Source organism: Aulonocara sp. 'chitande type north' Nkhata Bay, linkage group LG4 (genome assembly GCF_057382095.1).
Source record: "Aulonocara sp. 'chitande type north' Nkhata Bay isolate Kocher_YH1m ecotype deep benthic linkage group LG4, A_spYH_male_GT1.1, whole genome shotgun sequence".
NCBI classification, from domain to species: domain Eukaryota; kingdom Metazoa; phylum Chordata; class Actinopteri; order Cichliformes; family Cichlidae; genus Aulonocara; species Aulonocara sp. 'chitande type north' Nkhata Bay.
Genome location: NC_141347.1, coordinates 30,897,677 through 30,916,316, shown reverse-complemented (window position 1 = coordinate 30,916,316; position 18,640 = coordinate 30,897,677). Strand labels below are relative to the sequence as shown.

At 39.3% G+C, this 18,640-nt stretch overlaps 2 protein-coding genes across 2 annotated transcripts in view; one reads left to right on the top strand and one right to left on the bottom strand.

The window, feature by feature from the left end:
- LOC147332984 (alpha-2,8-sialyltransferase 8F-like) overlaps window positions 1–2,661 on the top strand; it is a 28,309-nt gene extending 25,648 nt beyond the window's left edge. Inside the window, exons 5-7 of the mRNA XM_086289856.1 lie at window positions 321–433; window positions 517–609; window positions 1,099–2,661. Of these exons, the coding sequence (XP_086145982.1) occupies window positions 321–433; window positions 517–609; window positions 1,099–1,576 (684 nt within the window). The 3' untranslated portion in view covers window positions 1,577–2,661. The remainder of the gene's footprint in view (window positions 1–320; window positions 434–516; window positions 610–1,098) is intronic.
- Window positions 2,662–7,460: 4,799 nt separating this feature from the next.
- Window positions 7,461–18,180, bottom strand: LOC147332983 (uncharacterized). The gene is made up of 13 exons (XM_086289853.1): window positions 17,523–18,180; window positions 16,799–16,877; window positions 16,449–16,493; window positions 15,704–15,748; window positions 14,369–14,413; window positions 13,438–13,482; window positions 12,596–12,640; window positions 11,754–11,798; window positions 10,914–10,958; window positions 9,979–10,023; window positions 8,922–9,051; window positions 8,628–8,722; window positions 7,461–8,425 (listed from the first exon to the last, which is right to left on the bottom strand). The coding sequence occupies exons 1-13, from the start codon at window positions 17,645–17,647 to the stop codon at window positions 8,414–8,416; spliced, it is 801 nt and encodes a 266-aa protein (XP_086145979.1). The 5' UTR covers window positions 17,648–18,180; the 3' UTR covers window positions 7,461–8,413.
- Window positions 18,181–18,640: the final 460 nt, after the last annotated feature.

The following is an 18,640-nucleotide window of genomic DNA, read 5'->3' as shown; positions in this document are numbered from 1 at the left end:
CCGTGCTGCCCATTTTTTTTTCCAAAAGAGAAAAAAACCCACACAATAAACAAAGTTATTTGTCATTTTTTTAAATAATTTCTAATAATTATGACTATTTATATACACTTTTGTGATCATTGTTCTTTTGGATATAATATTCCCATGGTTGTAATCTATAAAAACGACAGACCTATCATTAGCAATAGCAAGCATAAAAAGCATCAGACTATAAAACTAGAATAAAATGTCTTTTTAAAATCCTTTTTCCTTCAACATGTGAAATCAGCAACAATGTAAATGTGTTTTCATAATGCCTTGTCTTTCGCTGTCTATTCCAGGAGAATCCTTTCTCAAATAAACAATGGGACACTTGTTCGGTTGTTGGGAATGGTGGGATCCTGTTTGACAGTGGCTGTGGAAAAATGATTGATTCTGCTGACTTTGTTATCAGGTGAGAAAAGTGTCCAATGTAGACCAAATCCAGAGTGGAAATTCCACTTAACCATTTCTGTGTCTACTTTTTTGTTTGTTCAGGTGCAACTTACCTCCTTTGGAAAATGGATATGAGAAAGATGTTGGCAGCAAAACTAGCCTTGCGACAGCAAATCCAAGCATCATTTTCCAAAAGTGAGCAAAAGAAATAATTCCTTGTCACTAGGGAAGGGAACTGATAAGAATTTAACGATTCTGATTCTATTATCAGAATCACCTTCCAATTTGATTTCTTATCAACTCTCTTATTGAGGCTCGTTGGGTCCTCATTGTTTTCACATTGAGTCACCGCTAAGCAGCATGTCAAAGACATTACATTCTGCAACTTAATTGCATGCTGTTGTTAAAATTTTTGTATATATTTGAGGTATTTCCCAATAAAAACAAAAATAATTAAATAAAAAATAATTAAATGTCCAAATCTACACTGTAGGCCACACCGCTATTTTTTTCTCCTCTGGCACATGAACTTAAAACAGCTGATGACAAGTACAACAAATGTGACTGATAGGCAAACACTGGGAACTAGTTCTTTTAGAGAACCAGCTCTCGATTCCTATCCCTACTTGTCACCTCACATTATGTATGCGTTGTTGCTCAAAGTCAGCTGTTTCTTTTGCACAGGTATGGTGCGCTGACTGGACGTCGCCTTCCATTTGTGGAGAGTCTGCACAAGTACGGCAACTCTCTGCTGCTCCTTCCTGCCTTCTCCTTTGGCAGGAATACTGCTATGTGTCAGCGGGCTGCATATACAATAGAGGACTTTGAAAGCCCTATTCGACCTGTTTTCTCCAACGCTCAGTACCTCCACAGTCTGGATCAATTCTGGAGCTCTGAAGGCCTGAAAGAAAGGTGGCTCAGCACTGGATTCATTATGGTTAGCATGGCCCTGGAATTGTGTGAAAATGTACATCTGTATGGATTCTGGCCCTTTAGTAACCACCCATATGACCTCTATACCCTGACTAACCACTACTATGATGATGTACCGGTTAAAACGTTTTTTCACGCAATGCCGGCTGAGTTTGAACACTTGTTGCAGCTGCACACTGAAGGGGTACTCAGGCTTCACCTGGGAGACTGTAAATCAGATAAAAAATAGTTCCCAGGGATAGACAACAGCACAGAAGCAAAGTACAGAGTCAAATGCCTTCTCTATAGCCTCAGGATGAATCCAGTAACTTTTTTGCCTTTATAAGGCCATTGCTCTGTACATTTTAGTGCTTTATTACAAATATCTCTCACCCTGTATTCTGAAATACCTCAATTACATTCTCTTGATTTTTAGAAAACAAAACTCTAAGGACTATTTTGACAATATCTTAAAAAATGTAACCATGAAAAGTACTTTGGTACCAGCAGAAGATAAATGTATAGTGCCTGATAAAAGTGCAAAAATCATATCACACAACTACCACATTTGTCTGATTTTAAGTGAGATTCATGCTTCTGTGTTAAATCTGCACCACAGGTAATGTACAGCATAACTTCAAACCTCCCTGAAACCCAATGCCATAATTCAGTAACTGAGCCTGCACCTCCATTGAAATTAAATTAAACACTGAGTGGATGAAGTCTACAATGACTGTGATTGGCTAGATCAGTACTGTCATTTCCTAGGCATTTCCAGCTACTTCTTTTACTGCTGCCATTTTCTAAATTGACTGCAAGGGAATGGATGAACTTGAATAGAGAACTTTGCTGGCCGCTTTCATAAGCTACACCATAGTCTCTGTATAGTACAAATTACACATTATTTCTACATATGATGCAGGCAAAGGTAATGGTTTGTGTCAATTTATCTTTTTATCGGTCCTTTGCAAAACAATTTTTAAAATCCCAGCGCCGCTGAATTTGTGACCACTACTGCTCGCTCCCGTTTCTGTCACTTTTGCCCAGTCCCACAGTATTTCTGCCCAACGCCACTCTAAGTTTATTCAAATTCAGCAAAAATCTCAAAGTTTTGGCATTGATTTGTCTGTTGCAATGTTGATCCTAGACCAACATTTTTCTCTTGATCCAGGAACAACACAGGAATGTGGATATCAGATACGTGTGTTGGCAGGGCACTGCGGGTTAGGTGTATTCTGGTCATACTGGAACTGTTCATGGCTGTTGTTGTTTCATAAACAGTATGAAAGGAGAGGGAAAATTAAGTGAACGTGAATAAGTACTTATCAAAAGATTTCGGAATTGTGGATATGTTGACATTCACTTGTGGGTAGTTATTTCAGAATCCAAGGTATTTAGAGCGATCAACCATTTAAGTCAAAGTCAAAGTCAAAGTCAACTTTATTGTCAATTCTGCCACATGTACAGGACATACAGAGAATAGAAACTACGTTACTCTCAATCCCTAGATAAAATAGCAAATGACATTTAAATATAAGAGTGATTAAAAAATGCAGGTAAAATAATTAAAAAGTAAAAATTTAAATAAATACAATACAATTTTACATATAACAAGAAAGCTATACAATATACAATATAATGGGTAAATGACATTGGGTGTAAACCAGGCAGAGTAGTGCAAATAGGCAAATAGTGCAAATGGAGATTTAGTAATGTACGGTAAGAGATAGTGTAACAACAGAGTCTTATGAGGTAATGGCAGTCCAATGCTCCACAAAGTGACTGGTAACTGGTGCAGGCCAGTGAGTGGGTCAGAGTGTGTGTGTGTGACAGAGTTCAGTGAGACCGTGGAGGAGAGAGGGGAGAGGGGGCAGAATCGGGAGGGAGTTAAGCTTCCTGACAGCCTGATGGATGAAGCTGTCCTTCAGTCTGCTGGTCCTGGCCTGGAGACTCTGCAGTCTCCTCCCCGACGGCAGCAGCTTGAAGAAGCTTTGCATTGGGTGCGTGGGATCAGCCGCTATGCAAAGGGCTTTTTTAGTGAGACGGGTGCTGTAAATGTCCTGGAGGGAGGGGAGAGAGACACCAATGATCCTCTCTGCAGCTCTCACTATGCGTTGGAGGGTTCTATGACAGGACGCATTGCAGGCTCCAAACCACACAGTGATGCAGCTCGACAGGATGCTCTCGATGGTGCCTCTGTAGAAAGTGTACATGATGGGGGCTGGTGCTCCTGCTCTTCTTAGTTTGCGGAGAAAGAAGAGACGCTGCTGTGATTTCTTGGCCAGTGCTGTGGTGTTGTACGTCCAGGAGAGATCCTCTGTGATGTGCACACCCAAGAACTTGGTGCTGCTCACTCTCTCCACAGACGCTCCGTCAATGGTCAGAGGAGCATGTTGGGTGTGCATTCTCCTGAAGTCCACGACAATCTCCTTCGTCTTCTCCACATTCAGAGAGAGATTGTTGTCAGCACACCACGTGGCCAGGCGTCTCACCTCACTTCTGTAGTCGGTCTCATCCCTGTTGCTAATGAGACCCACCACCGTTGTGTCGTCCGCAAACTTGATGAAGAGGTTGGAGCTGTATGATGGAGTGCAGTCATGGGTCAGCAGAGTGAAGAGGAGGGGGCTCAGCACACATCCCTGCGGGGCCCCCGTGTTTAGAATGATGGTGCTGGATGTATTACTGCCGACCCGTACTGCTTGAGGTCTTCCGGTGAGGAAATCCAACAGCCAGTTGCACAGTGAGGTGTTGAGCCCCAGCTGGACCAGTTTTTGAGTGAGCTGTTGGGGGATTATAGTGTTGAATGCTGAACTGAAATCTATGAACAGCATTCGAACATATGAGTCTTTTTTGTCCAGGTGTGTGAGTGCCAAGTGGAGTGCAGTGGAGATGGCATCATCGGTTGAGCGGTTTGGCCGATACGCAAACTGGAAGGGATCCAGGGAGGGGGGCAGGACAGTCTTGATGTGTTGCATGACTAGTCGTTCGAAGCACTTCATCAGGATGGGAGTAAGTGCAACAGGACGGTAGTCATTAAAGCAGGAGGGAGATGACTTTTTTGGAACCGGAATGATTGTGGTGGCTTTAAAACATGTGGGGACGACAGCCTGGATGAGTGATATGTTGAAGATGTCTGTGAAGACATCAGTGAGTTCCACTGCACAGTCTCTCAGTACACGACCAGGAATGTTGTCAGGACCCGGAGCTTTACGTGCATTGATCCTGCTGAGGGATCTCCTCACGCTGTCCGGGGACAGAGTCATCACCTGGTCACCAGGAGGGGGTGGGGTCTTCTGTGCAGTGGTGCTGTTTTGGACTTCAAAGCGAGCAAAGAAAGTGTTCAGCTCGTTCAGCAGGGGGATAGTGCTATCACAGGTCTGTGGTGGGGGCTTGTAATCTGTGATGGTCTGAATGCCCCGCCACAGGCTCCGTGAGTCTCTGCTGTCTTTGAAGTGATGAGATATTTTCCTGGAGTACTGTCTCTTAGCCTCTCTGATGCCACGGGAAAGGTTGGCCCTAGCTGTCCTCAGGCTTGCCTCGTCTCCATCTCTGAAGGCAACATTCCGAGCTTTCAGCAGCCTGTAGACCTCTCCTGTCATCCATGGTTTTTGATTGGCCCGGACAGTTATGGTTTTCGTGACTGTTACATCCTCAATACACTTGTTGATGTAGGCAGTAACAGTCTCTGCGTACTCCTGGAGGTCAGTGGTGTTGTTATAGGTGGCAGCCTGCTTAAACATGTTCCAGTCTGTGGTGTTGAAGCAGTCCTGTAAAGCCTCTGAAGACCCTTCTGGCCACACTTTTATCCGCTTACGAACCGGTTTGGTGACTTTAACGAGCGGTCTGTAAGCAGGCATTAGCATGACATAAATGTTATGATGTAGTCAATACCAAGTATTCAATTTGTCTAAACACATGTCTTGAGGTGAGAGAATTCACATATTTTAATGTGAATGTTCAGATCAAAAGAAAAGCCATCATGCCATCACATCATAAAATTTCAGGGTATTCAGATTAATAAACAAAATGTTATATAGAACCAACTAACATTTTGTTTATTAATTTGAATACCCTGAAATTTTATGATTTCGTTGAATATAAAATGGCACAGATAATGTATAAAGCACAAAATAACTTTCTTTGGCGCAGTACTCAGAAGCTGTTTAAAGTCAGAGAGAGTCAATATGACATAAGGGGAACAGGTTTCTTTAAAAAAAAAAAATACAAGATAAGGACAAACATAAAGCATAGATGTGTTTCTGTTAGAGGAGTTAACTTGTGGAATAATTATGACAGTGATTTAAAAAGGTGTAGTTCGTTTTCCTTGTTTAAAAACATGTTTAAAACTAGAGTATTAGAAAAATATATATAAATCAAAACTGAAAAGATCAATAATAATAATACTCAAACTCTTGGTTGTTTTGCTTTGATGTAGTTACATATATAAGGTGGAAAGGTTTTTGTTTTTGTTTTTTTTGTTTTTTTGTTTGTTTGTTTGTTTTTAGCTTTGCTTTGTTTAATTCTTTGCTTCGAGCCCTACGTACAGGAGCTGCATGCTAAAAGCAGATGATCCAGTGTGGCAACCCCTAAAGCAAGCAGCCAAGGGAAGATGTTGGCAAATCTATATATGTTGTTTATTAATGTTACAACCCCCCCCCCCCCCCCCCAACACTGTGAACTACTTTTAAATTACTCTAATTGTAAATCATCAATCATAGTGACTGTGTCTGATACAAACTGTACTATGTACTTTTATAACACAAACAAAATGCTGACAATTGTGGAGTCAGCATATGTCCCAGCAGTGACCATCAACAGCCTTTTGATTGCTATCACTCAGAAAATGGACTTTATTAAACTGTGATAAATATGACATTGTCTCTAACAATCACTGACTACTATCTCCTTACAGTAGGTGTGGATATTTGTCTTGACATACTGGCAGTGCACTCTAAAAACTATTGTTTAAGCTCAACAAAAAAAATTAACGCAACAGTTTCCATTACTCTTTTTGAGTTACGATAACTTATGTTGAAATTAGATTGAACCAACAAACTATATTGAGTTAGGGGAATTAACTTTTCCTCCATAATCAAAGGTGATTTTAATTACCATTTATGTAATATTTGGTATCTTAAAAACATATTTTTAAGTTGTTTACTCGTAAAAATTTTCTTCCTCCAATTACTTTTTCCACATTATTTAAAATGATTTTTAAGTGTTATGTAATTAATTACAGCAATTACAAAAACTATTTTTTAAAGTTCATTATTTAAAATATTAAGTTGTTGATTTTCATCATTATTATCATCATTTTAGCTTTCTCTTATTTTTTTTATTGTAATAGCTTTTAAGAAAGGAATTCATTCAACAGTTTTTTTTATCAAAAACTTTCTTTTTTAACTGTAGGCATTTCAACACTTTGTATTTAAAAAGTGAAAATAAACCAGAAATTTAGATTTATACCATCTCAGCCAAGTTATAGTATATGCCTTTATGTATTTAACACCACAGAAACAAATGTGTTCAATTGGTAAAAAAAAAAAATCTACTTAGAAAACATTTTGTTACAGTAATACTTCCATGCAACTGTTCAGTAAATGTTAACTTTCAATGCCTACCAAACTTTACAAGATCTTGCATCTTTCTATTACACAATGCAGCAAACACCTTTAAGATCAATGTTACACATACAGGATTCAAAACAGTTAACAATTTTTGAAAAAGAGTCAACATCTTTAACATAATGATGGTTCCATCAAGGTCAAGGAACAGCTTCTGAACAACTTCAAAAGTATATTTCAGATCCTTGCATTAGCTCAGATTGAGAGCATATATTATGCCCATGAGCAAAACACAGCACCTTGGGAAATTCTGGCCCTCCATGATTTTTGTTTCCTCCACCACAATGGTTGCAGTCTTATGGTTAGATCCAGGGGTGTACCGGTCACTGATGATGGCAGTTTTCATCACCCGCCTTTCAAGGTTGGCCTTAAGTTCTTCGGCGTTAACTTAAGGCCAACCTTAAGTTAAGGAATTAATAGGTTAGTGAATTATAGATTAGACTTTTATACTTACTGAAACTTAATGAATTCAGATGATCAATGGAACACACACACACACACACACACACACACACACACACACACACACACACACATACGTGTTTTCGTGATATATCAGTACGTATGACAAAAATGTGACAAATGGGAACGTGCCTTTCCGAAGGTCCTAGAGGCATGGGGATCTCAAAAAATTTGACCCATGCTTCCAGGAACACACCCATCTGTTGAGATTTTGGCTAGGGCTAAATTTTGGTCAAACCTGAATTTAATGCTACTTGTGAGGACACTGTCAGGTTTATGTGACTTATGAGTACCATAAGGTCACACACAGATATTTCATGTTTAGGTGAATTGTGAAGCCCATGGAAACACATAATTTTCAAGTATACATGACTTATAAGGACCAGGTAACGGTAGGTTCTGCATTTTTAGCTTGGCTCCTTTTGAGATTACAATATAATAGACATGGATGCACAATAGTAATGCTCATCAGTTGGGTAACTTCTGACAGAAATATCAGACATTTATGTGTTAATAAAACAGTAAATCTGAGCTGTGTAAAGACTTTAAAAAAAAAAAAAAGACATGGGTCAAATGTGGTCAGTCTACTTTTTAAGTCTTGATATTGTAATGCATTAATTCATTTTGTAGTGAATGTTCATGTGAATAAAAACGTGGAACATTATCTGCCTTTTTTATCATTTAATTGCAAAAAGCACCCAGCATAAACCACAGATTTATGAGTAAGAACAATGCAATACAGAAAACTGCAATACTGACATAACTGTGGAAGTAACAAAGTATCTCTCTTGCTTGTTTCTTTTTTTCTTGCATCTTTCTTTTAATGCTATGATCCTGTTGTGGCTGTAGTACCTTATGACAACCCAGTCTCTGCCTTTCAGAGCTGCCGGCTCTGCTTGGAGGCAGCAGTCACATTCCTTTTTACCTGGTACTTTGCAGCTTTTTATGAAGTGAAACATGCCGCTCAGCAACCTTCACTTCATCATTTGTCCACTTGCTTCTCACCGTCCCAGCTGTCATAAATGGAAACAAAAGAAAATATCTTAATGTGAATGCAAGAAAAGATAGAAAATATTCTAGTTTATAATGTGAATACAAAATGTTCTTAAACCTTGCTTTCTACTGGAGCACTTTAAAGGAGCAATAAGCACAATTCATCATACTTAGGTTGAAGGAATTAAAAATGACTATGTGAAGAACTAGAGGTGTAATTACATCTGGAGTACAGCATGAAGTCACAATCCCTCTCTCTGTGTTGATCTCCAGCCATAGACTTTGGTTTGGTTCACAGGCAGTGCAAAACAGCACACCTAGCAGTGAAAAGATATTGCTTATTGCTCCTTTAAGGATGCTTGGAATGAACCATTTGAAGTGCTGTGTTCTGCTGGGAATCAAATAAGATGAAATGATTTATGATAAAAGCTCTGAATAGTGTCATGTCTGAAAACAAACTTGTTCTTTGATCACAAGTATATTAACCTAAAACATTTTGTATTTTGGTGCCTTTACCCCTTCTTGGTGAAGTGTTGCTAATGTTTTTGTTGTCCAGGGTGATTGAGGCAGAGGTGCCCTTCATGTTGTCCAGGGCAGCTGAGTAAAGCGTGTGGCTTGGAACCCCCGGAATACTTGGTCCTTGAGCCTTTGAAAAGTAACAGTGAAATATGAGAATCAATGCATGCAATAGGTCTGTTTGCTTTTTTCTCTGCATTGTAGGCAAAGTCAGCGTTGGGCAGTGTGTAATTCTACATTAAGGGGCGATCGTGGCTCAAGAGTTGTAATCAGAAGGTTGCCGGTTTGAGCCCCAGCTCCGACAGTCTCGGTCGTTGTGTCCTTGGGAAAGACACTTCACCTGTTGCCTACTGGTGGTGGTCAGAGGGCCCGGTGGCGCCAGTGTCCGGCAGCCTCGCCTCTGTCAGTGCGCCCCAGGGTGGCTGTGGCTACAATGTAGCTGCCATCACCAGTGTGTGAATGTCTGTGTGAATGGGTGGATGACTGGATGTGTAAAGTGCTTTGGGGTCCTTAGGGACTAGTAAAGCGCTATATAAATATAGGATATTTACCATTTGATATGAATATTTTACATGTGAACATAATCTACTAATAATACTCATCACAGTGTGATTGTTTGAAATCGGATAGAGTGTTATTATCTTCATGACAAACATCCCTGCTGTTCAGTTTCAATGTAACACAAACTAGAGTTGTTGGTTCTACCAACTGAGAAAGGCTAAAAACAAAAAAACAAATTCATGTCCTTCACAGCTTAAAACAATCTGAGGACAATGTAACACAGAAATATCAAATTTAGTAGGAATAAAGATCAAGCTGATGCTTTAAAGGGAAAGTTAGGACTAACAAATGATATGCCAATTTCTTTCTCCTAAGATGTTCACAAACAAGTAATGCTAATGTTGAATATGGGAAACTTTCAATCAAACTGATTATTTTAATATAATCAAAGGGCACTTAATTTATGCACTAGGCCCAACTGACACATATACTTGATGCCAAATACAAAAAAATAATGTGTAACCTGTTGGAAGAATGAAGTGGGTGTGTCACTCACCAATTGGTCTGAAGGAGGTTGAGACAGGACCTCGGCACTTGGTGTCTGCAACAAAAGACAACAATATAACGTCAGAAACATTCTCTAGTATAAATCCCGACTATTTAATTAACTACAGATCATATTTGTATCAGTGAATATTATTACAGAAGGATCTGACTTCCTTATACCAGATTCTATAGAAACTTAACACTGTACGGTTCTGCTACCCAACGATATGAGGACAGTGTAACACACACTAGAGTTGTTGGTCCTACCACATGAGGAAGGCAACTGAAACACACTCCTGTCCTTCACAGCTTAAAACAATATGAGGACAGTGTAACACACACACTACAATCACTGGTCCTACCATATGAGGACTTCTACTTAAACACACTCCTGTCCTTCACAGCTTAAAACAATATGAGGACAGTGTAACACACACACTACAATCACTGGTCCTACCATATGAGGACTTCTACTTAAACACACTCCTGTCCTTCACAGCTTAAAACAATATGAGGACATGACGACTGAACACATGTAGAGTTCACATTCCTGACTTCTAACTTCTCCTGCTGTTGTCAATAAAAGCTCTAAACCCAACACTGATATACAGCCATCTATTTCCCCAGAAATTAAATCATGTAAACTGATCAGCGGGAGCTTATTTTGACAAAAACATGTGTAAAACGACAAAAATATCAAATTTTGTCAGAATAAAGATCAAGCTGATGCTTTAAGAGAAAGTTTGGACTAACAAATGGTATAGACAATTACTTTATCCTAATGCTAATGTTGGTTTTGGTTAACTTCGACTAAAACTGATTGTTTTAGTACAATTAAAGTGCATTTCATTTATGCACTAGGCCCAACTGACACATATACTTGATGCCAAATACAAAAAAATAATGTGTAACCTGTTGGAAGAATGAAGTGGGTGTGTCACTCACCAATTGGTCTGAAGGAGGTTGAGGTAGGACCTCGGCACCTGGTGTCTGCAACAAAAGACAACAATATAACGTCAGAAACATTCTCTAGTATAAATCCCGACTATTTAATTAACTACAGATCATATTTGTATCAGTGAATATTATTACAGAAGGATCTGACTTCCTTATACCAGATTCTATAGAAACTTAACACTGTACGGTTCTGCTACCCAACGATATGAGGACAGTGTAACACACACTAGAGTTGTTGGTCCTACCACATGAGGAAGGCAACTGAAACACACTCCTGTCCTTCACAGCTTAAAACAATATGAGGACAGTGTAACACACACACTACAATCACTGGTCCTACCATATGAGGACTTCTACTTAAACACACTCCTGTCCTTCACAGCTTAAAACAATATGAGGACATGACGACTGAACACATGTAGAGTTCACATTCCTGACTTCTAACTTCTCCTGCTGTTGTCAATAAAAGCTCTAAACCCAACACTGATATACAGCCATCTATTTCCCCAGAAATTAAATCATGTAAACTGATCAGCGGGAGCTTATTTTGACAAAAACATGTGTAAAACGACAAAAATATCAAATTTTGTCAGAATAAAGATCAAGCTGATGCTTTAAGGGAAAGTTTGGACTAACAAATGGTATAGACAATTACTTTATCCTAATGCTAATGTTGGTTTTGGTTAACTTCGACTAAAACTGATTGTTTTAGTACAATTAAAGTGCATTTCATTTATGCACTAGGCCCAACTGACACATATACTTGATGCCAAATACAAAAAAATAATGTGTAACCTGTTGGAAGAATGAAGTGGGTGTGTCACTCACCAATTGGTCTGAAGGAGGTTGAGGTAGGACCTCGGCACCTGGTGTCTGCAACAAAAGACAACAATATAACGTCAGAAACATTCTCTAGTATAAATCCCGACTATTTAATTAACTACAGATCATATTTGTATCAGTGAATATTATTACAGAAGGATCTGACTTCCTTATACCAGATTCTATAGAAACTTAACACTGTACGGTTCTGCTACCCAACGATATGAGGACAGTGTAACACACACTAGAGTTGTTGGTCCTACCACATGAGGAAGGCAACTGAAACACACTCCTGTCCTTCACAGCTTAAAACAATATGAGGACAGTGTAACACACACACACTACAATCACTGGTCCTACCATATGAGGACTTCTACTTAAACACACTCCTGTCCTTCACAGCTTAAAACAATATGAGGACATGACGACTGAACACATGTAGAGTTCACATTCCTGACCTCTAACTTCTCCTGCTGTTGTCAATAAAAGCTCTAAACCCAACACTGATGTACAGCCATCTATTTCCCCAGAAATTAAATCATGTAAACTGATCAGCGGGAGCTTATTTTGACAAAAACATGTGTAAAACGACAAAAATATCAAATTTTGTCAGAATAAAGATCAAGCTGATGCTTTAAGGGAAAGTTTGGACTAACAAATGGTATAGACAATTACTTTATCCTAATGCTAATGTTGGTTTTGGTTAACTTCGACTAAAACTGATTGTTTTAGTACAATTAAAGTGCATTTCATTTATGCACTAGGCCCAACTGACACATATACTTGATGCCAAATACAAAAAAATAATGTGTAACCTGTTGGAAGAATGAAGTGGGTGTGTCACTCACCAATTGGTCTGAAGGAGGTTGAGGTAGGACCTCGGCACCTGGTGTCTGCAACAAAAGACAACAATATAACGTCAGAAACATTCTCTAGTATAAATCCCGACTATTTAATTAACTACAGATCATATTTGTATCAGTGAATATTATTACAGAAGGATCTGACTTCCTTATACCAGATTCTATAGAAACTTAACACTGTACGGTTCTGCTACCCAACGATATGAGGACAGTGTAACACACACTAGAGTTGTTGGTCCTACCACATGAGGAAGGCAACTGAAACACACTCCTGTCCTTCACAGCTTAAAACAATATGAGGACAGTGTAACACACACACACTACAATCACTGGTCCTACCATATGAGGACTTCTACTTAAACACACTCCTGTCCTTCACAGCTTAAAACAATATGAGGACATGACGACTGAACACATGTAGAGTTCACATTCCTGACCTCTAACTTCTCCTGCTGTTGTCAATAAAAGCTCTAAACCCAACACTGATGTACAGCCATCTATTTCCCCAGAAATTAAATCATGTAAACTGATCAGCGGGAGCTTATTTTGACAAAAACATGTGTAAAACGACAAAAATATCAAATTTTGTCAGAATAAAGATCAAGCTGATGCTTTAAGGGAAAGTTTGGACTAACAAATGGTATAGACAATTACTTTATCCTAATGCTAATGTTGGTTTTGGTTAACTTCGACTAAAACTGATTGTTTTAGTACAATTAAAGTGCATTTCATTTATGCACTAGGCCCAACTGACACATATACTTGATGCCAAATACAAAAAAATAATGTGTAACCTGTTGGAAGAATGAAGTGGGTGTGTCACTCACCAATTGGTCTGAAGGAGGTTGAGGTAGGACCTCGGCACCTGGTGTCTGCAACAAAAGACAACAATATAACGTCAGAAACATTCTCTAGTATAAATCCCGACTATTTAATTAACTACAGATCATATTTGTATCAGTGAATATTATTACAGAAGGATCTGACTTCCTTATACCAGATTCTATAGAAACTTAACACTGTACGGTTCTGCTACCCAACGATATGAGGACAGTGTAACACACACTAGAGTTGTTGGTCCTACCACATGAGGAAGGCAACTGAAACACACTCCTGTCCTTCACAGCTTAAAACAATATGAGGACAGTGTAACACACACTACAATCACTGGTCCTACCATATGAGGACTTCTACTTAAACACACTCCTGTCCTTCACAGCTTAAAACAATATGAGGACAGTGTAACACACACTACAATCACTGGTCCTACCATATGAGGACTTCTACTTAAACACACTCCTGTCCTTCACAGCTTAAAACAATATGAGGACATGACGACTGAACACATGTAGAGTTCACATTCCTGACTTCTAACTTCTCCTGCTGTTGTCAATAAAAGCTCTAAACCCAACACTGATGTACAGCCATCTATTTCCCCAGAAATTAAATCATGTAAACTGATCAGCGGGAGCTTATTTTGACAAAAACATGTGTAAAACGACAAAAATATCAAATTTTGTCAGAATAAAGATCAAGCTGATGCTTTAAGGGAAAGTTTGGACTAACAAATGGTATAGACAATTACTTTATCCTAATGCTAATGTTGGTTTTGGTTAACTTCGACTAAAACTGATTGTTTTAGTACAATTAAAGTGCATTTCATTTATGCACTAGGCCCAACTGACACATATACTTGATGCCAAATACAAAAAAATAATGTGTAACCTGTTGGAAGAATGAAGTGGGTGTGTCACTCACCAATTGGTCTGAAGGAGGTTGAGGCAGGACCTCGGCACCTGGTGTCTGCAACAAAAGACAACAATATAACGTCAGAAACATTCTCTAGTATAAATCCCGACTATTTAACCCTCGTTTTACCCTAGCGAAAAAAGGGACCCGCTTGGGTAACTTTGGATTTTTGATTCTCAATATATCAGTCATTTTAAAGACTAGTTGCATGAAACTTGGCCAGGATGTGTGTTTTAGGATTATTTTTGAAATTCAATGATCCCCTCTATGGTGTGGTGTATAGTAAAGAAGATTCACATATGTACTACCTCCTTTTACCCTTGTATCCGTTTGGGCCCCATTGACTCCCATTATAATCACATATTTTCGATATACTGTAATCCTGACATGCGATAATGCCTTTCTCGTGAATACCTAATGGATCTAAGCCTCAGCCTTCAAAATAAAGGAAAAATAGGTTTTGGATCAAATGAGCACAATATTAGGTACAGCACCACCATAGACATTTTCAGTGCTTTTGAATGGAGGACATGGTTATCTTACTATGCAAAATACATGACAATAAAACAGCTGACCACCATAAAATAGTCTTGATGTAGTGGAACTGATATAAGAGAGTGGTGTGAATGTGATTGAGAATATATATATATATACTGTGTGTGTCGGTCACAAACAAAACGGCCCGTAGAGCCGCCTCCTTGAAGTGAACAACGGGAGCCTGCTCCGTTTTTTTCTCCTTTCTCTGAACCTCTGTCAATGTTATTTTGCTTCACTTTGCACATGAGCCTTGTTTTTGCCCTCAGCAGAGAGGGGAGGGGTGCAAAAGCAGCCACGTGTTTGTTGAGCAGAGGGGGGAGGGGTGCAAAAGCAGCCACGTGTTTGCAGAGCAGAGGGGGAGGGGTGCAAAAGCAGCCACGTGTTTGTTGAGCAGAGGGGGGAGGGGTGCAAAAGCAGCCACGTGTTTGCAGAGCAGAGGGGGAGGGGTGCAAAAACAGCCACCTGTTTGCTGAGCAGAGGGGGGGAGGGGCAGTCGTTACTCTCCCAGTGGCATCTCAACAGAGCCGGAGGGAGAGAGAGAGATCGTTTTGGATTCAAGTGCACACTTGAAGTCTGTGAGAATAGTTTGCAGCCTTGTCTTACTAGTCATTTCTGCACAGACGCCACTAAATGCACAGACTCACGCACACACAACACGAAGCGCACGGTCAATTTAGGGGAGCTTGGAAGCTGTGCTCATCGTGCAAACAGCGCGTTATTATCGTAACGGCTGCAAAAGTTAGGATATGTCCTGTCTGCAACATCCATCTTCACCTGTTGGAAGAATGAAGTGGGTGTGTCACTCACCAATTGGTCTGAAGGAGGTTGAGGCAGGACCTCGGCACCTGGTGTCTGCAACAAAAGACAACAATATAACGTCAGAAACATTCTCTAGTATAAATCCCGACTATTTAATTAACTACAGATCATATTTGTATCAGTGAATATTATTACAGAAGGATCTGACTTCCTTATACCAGATTCTATAGAAACTTAACACTGTACGGTTCTGCTACCCAACGATATGACGACAGTGTAACACACACTAGAGTTGTTGGTCCTACCACATGAGGAAGGCAACTGAAACACACTCCTGTCCTTCACAGCTTAAAACAATATGAGGACATGACGACTGAACACATGTAGAGTTCACATTCCTGACTTCTAACTTCTCCTGCTGTTGTCAATAAAAGCTCTAAACCCAACACTGATGTACAGCCATCTATTTCCCCAGAAATTAAATCATGTAAACTGATCAGCGGGAGCTTATTTTGACAAAAACATGTGTAAAACGACAAAAATATCAAATTTTGTCAGAATAAAGATCAAGCTGATGCTTTAAGGGAAAGTTTGGACTAACAAATGGTATAGACAATTACTTTATCCTAATGCTAATGTTGGTTTTGGTTAACTTCGACTAAAACTGATTGTTTTAGTACAATTAAAGTGCATTTCATTTATGCACTAGGCCCAACTGACACATATACTTGATGCCAAATACAAAAAAATAATGTGTAACCTGTTGGAAGAATGAAGTGGGTGTGTCACTCACCAATTGGTCTGAAGGAGGTTGAGACAGGACCTCGGCACCTGGTGTCTGCAACAAAAGACAACAATATAACGTCAGAAACATTCTCTAGTATAAATCCCGACTATTTAATTAACTACAGATCATATTTGTATCAGTGAATATTATTACAGAAGGATCTGACTTCCTTATACCAGATTCTATAGAAACTTAACACTGTACGGTTCTGCTACCCAACGATATGACGACAGTGTAACACACACTAGAGTTGTTGGTCCTACCACATGAGGAAGGCAACTGAAACACACTCCTGTCCTTCACAGCTTAAAACAATATGAGGACAGTGTAACACACACTACAATCACTGGTCCTACCATATGAGGACTTCTACTTTCCTGTTGGAGGTTGAGACACGACAGAGGGACAGCAGGGTAGTAGCTTGCACAAATGATTCTATTGACACAACAGGGAAGTGAGATTAATGAACTGAACGCAACAGACTCTTTCAAAATAAAACAGGAAACATGGCATGAAAATACAAACGTGGTAATATACAGCCCTAACATAAACTCCTTAAAACGATATTAATAACGTTAAGCCAAACTCAACTAACCCGCCATTAAACATAAGAAACTCAAAAACCTTAGAATAACATCAGAAACGCTGGGCCAGAGACCCAGACCGTGAGCAAATAACTATAATATTATTGATTTGTGCTGAATAAGAAAACATTAATATTATCATTTAAATCTCCCCAAGCATATCTTGTGTTGAAAAAAAAAAGTGTGTTGCAGTTAGCTACACTGAGCTTAGACTGACTGTCTCTGCAGTTGAAGATGCAGAGCACATGCAAGGCCGCAGGTCCCTTTAACTCCGGTGGGAATTTAAAAACAGTTAAATTTAACTTCTAATATCTATTGTTAAAGATAAATCTTAAGTAATTTTTTAGCATTTATCATCATTCACCACTTTCAATTTGTTCAAATCGGTTGTGTATTGTTTTAATTCCGTTTAACTAACCTTAATTAGCTTGTTAAACATACAACTTTACCTCGCGGAGCTTTCGTCGACGCATGGATATCAAAGGTAAATACATACCTCAAGATAAATCTCTCCTGAGTGCTGAAGGTCCCGGATGTGCCGTTCACGCAGAGCTCCGGCGAGTTTGTATCTTGCCGTGACCAGCAGCTCTTTGGTTGACGCTTTCGAACAATCAGATGCATCTTTACTCACTTTTTGACCAATCAGAGACGTCGTTCTATGCTCCACTGACGAAATGCTGCATCCTCTCACCAGCCACGGTCTCTCCTCGTCCATTTAACAACAAAAACACAGCAACACGTGCTGGATTTGAGGTAGGAACACTTGAGAACTGTCACAATGTTTTGCAAACTGCTGTTACAGTTAATTTCGTTCCGTTAATTTGTTTGGTTCCTATTCTGAAGTAACACTTAATACACATGGGGTTAGCTTGCTGGTCTAGTTTAAGTTAGCATGGGCATGCTGTTCACTGATAGAGTAAGGCTAAAATTGTCCTGATATTGTCAGTGTGTTATCATAAACATGCAGCACCCCTAGACCCCCAAGTTAAAATACAGATAATAGATAAGCAATTTAAGAAAATAAGTATAATGTGTATAATGATTTTACTGTCACTTTCCTGGGTCTGTTGACCCAGCGTTTTAAGTTTTAGTTTGTTTAGATGTCGATGTTTATTTATAAGTTCTTTAGGTTTGCTAAGTTCATTTGTTTATTAGATTACCCTTGTGATGTCTGTTTTACCTTTATTGCTAATTATAGGCCAATCTCCAACCTTCCTTTCATATCAAAAATCCTTGAAAGAGTAGTTGTCAAACAGCTAACAGATCATCTGCAGAGGAATGGTTTATTTGAAGAGTTTCAGTCAGGTTTCAGAGCTCAGCACAGCACAGAAACAGCCTTAGTGAAGGTTACAAATGATCTTCTTATGGCCTCTGACAGTGGACTCATCTCTGTGCTTGTCCTGCTAGACCTCAGTGCAGCGTTCGATACTGTTGATCATAATATCCTATTAGAGCGATTAGAACATGCTGTAGGTATTACAAGTACTGCGCTGCAGTGGTTTGTATCATATCTATCTAATAGACTCCAATTCGTGCATGTAAATGGAGAGTCCTCTTCACACACTGAGGTTAATTATGGAGTTCCACAGGGTTCAGTGCTAGGACCAATTCTGT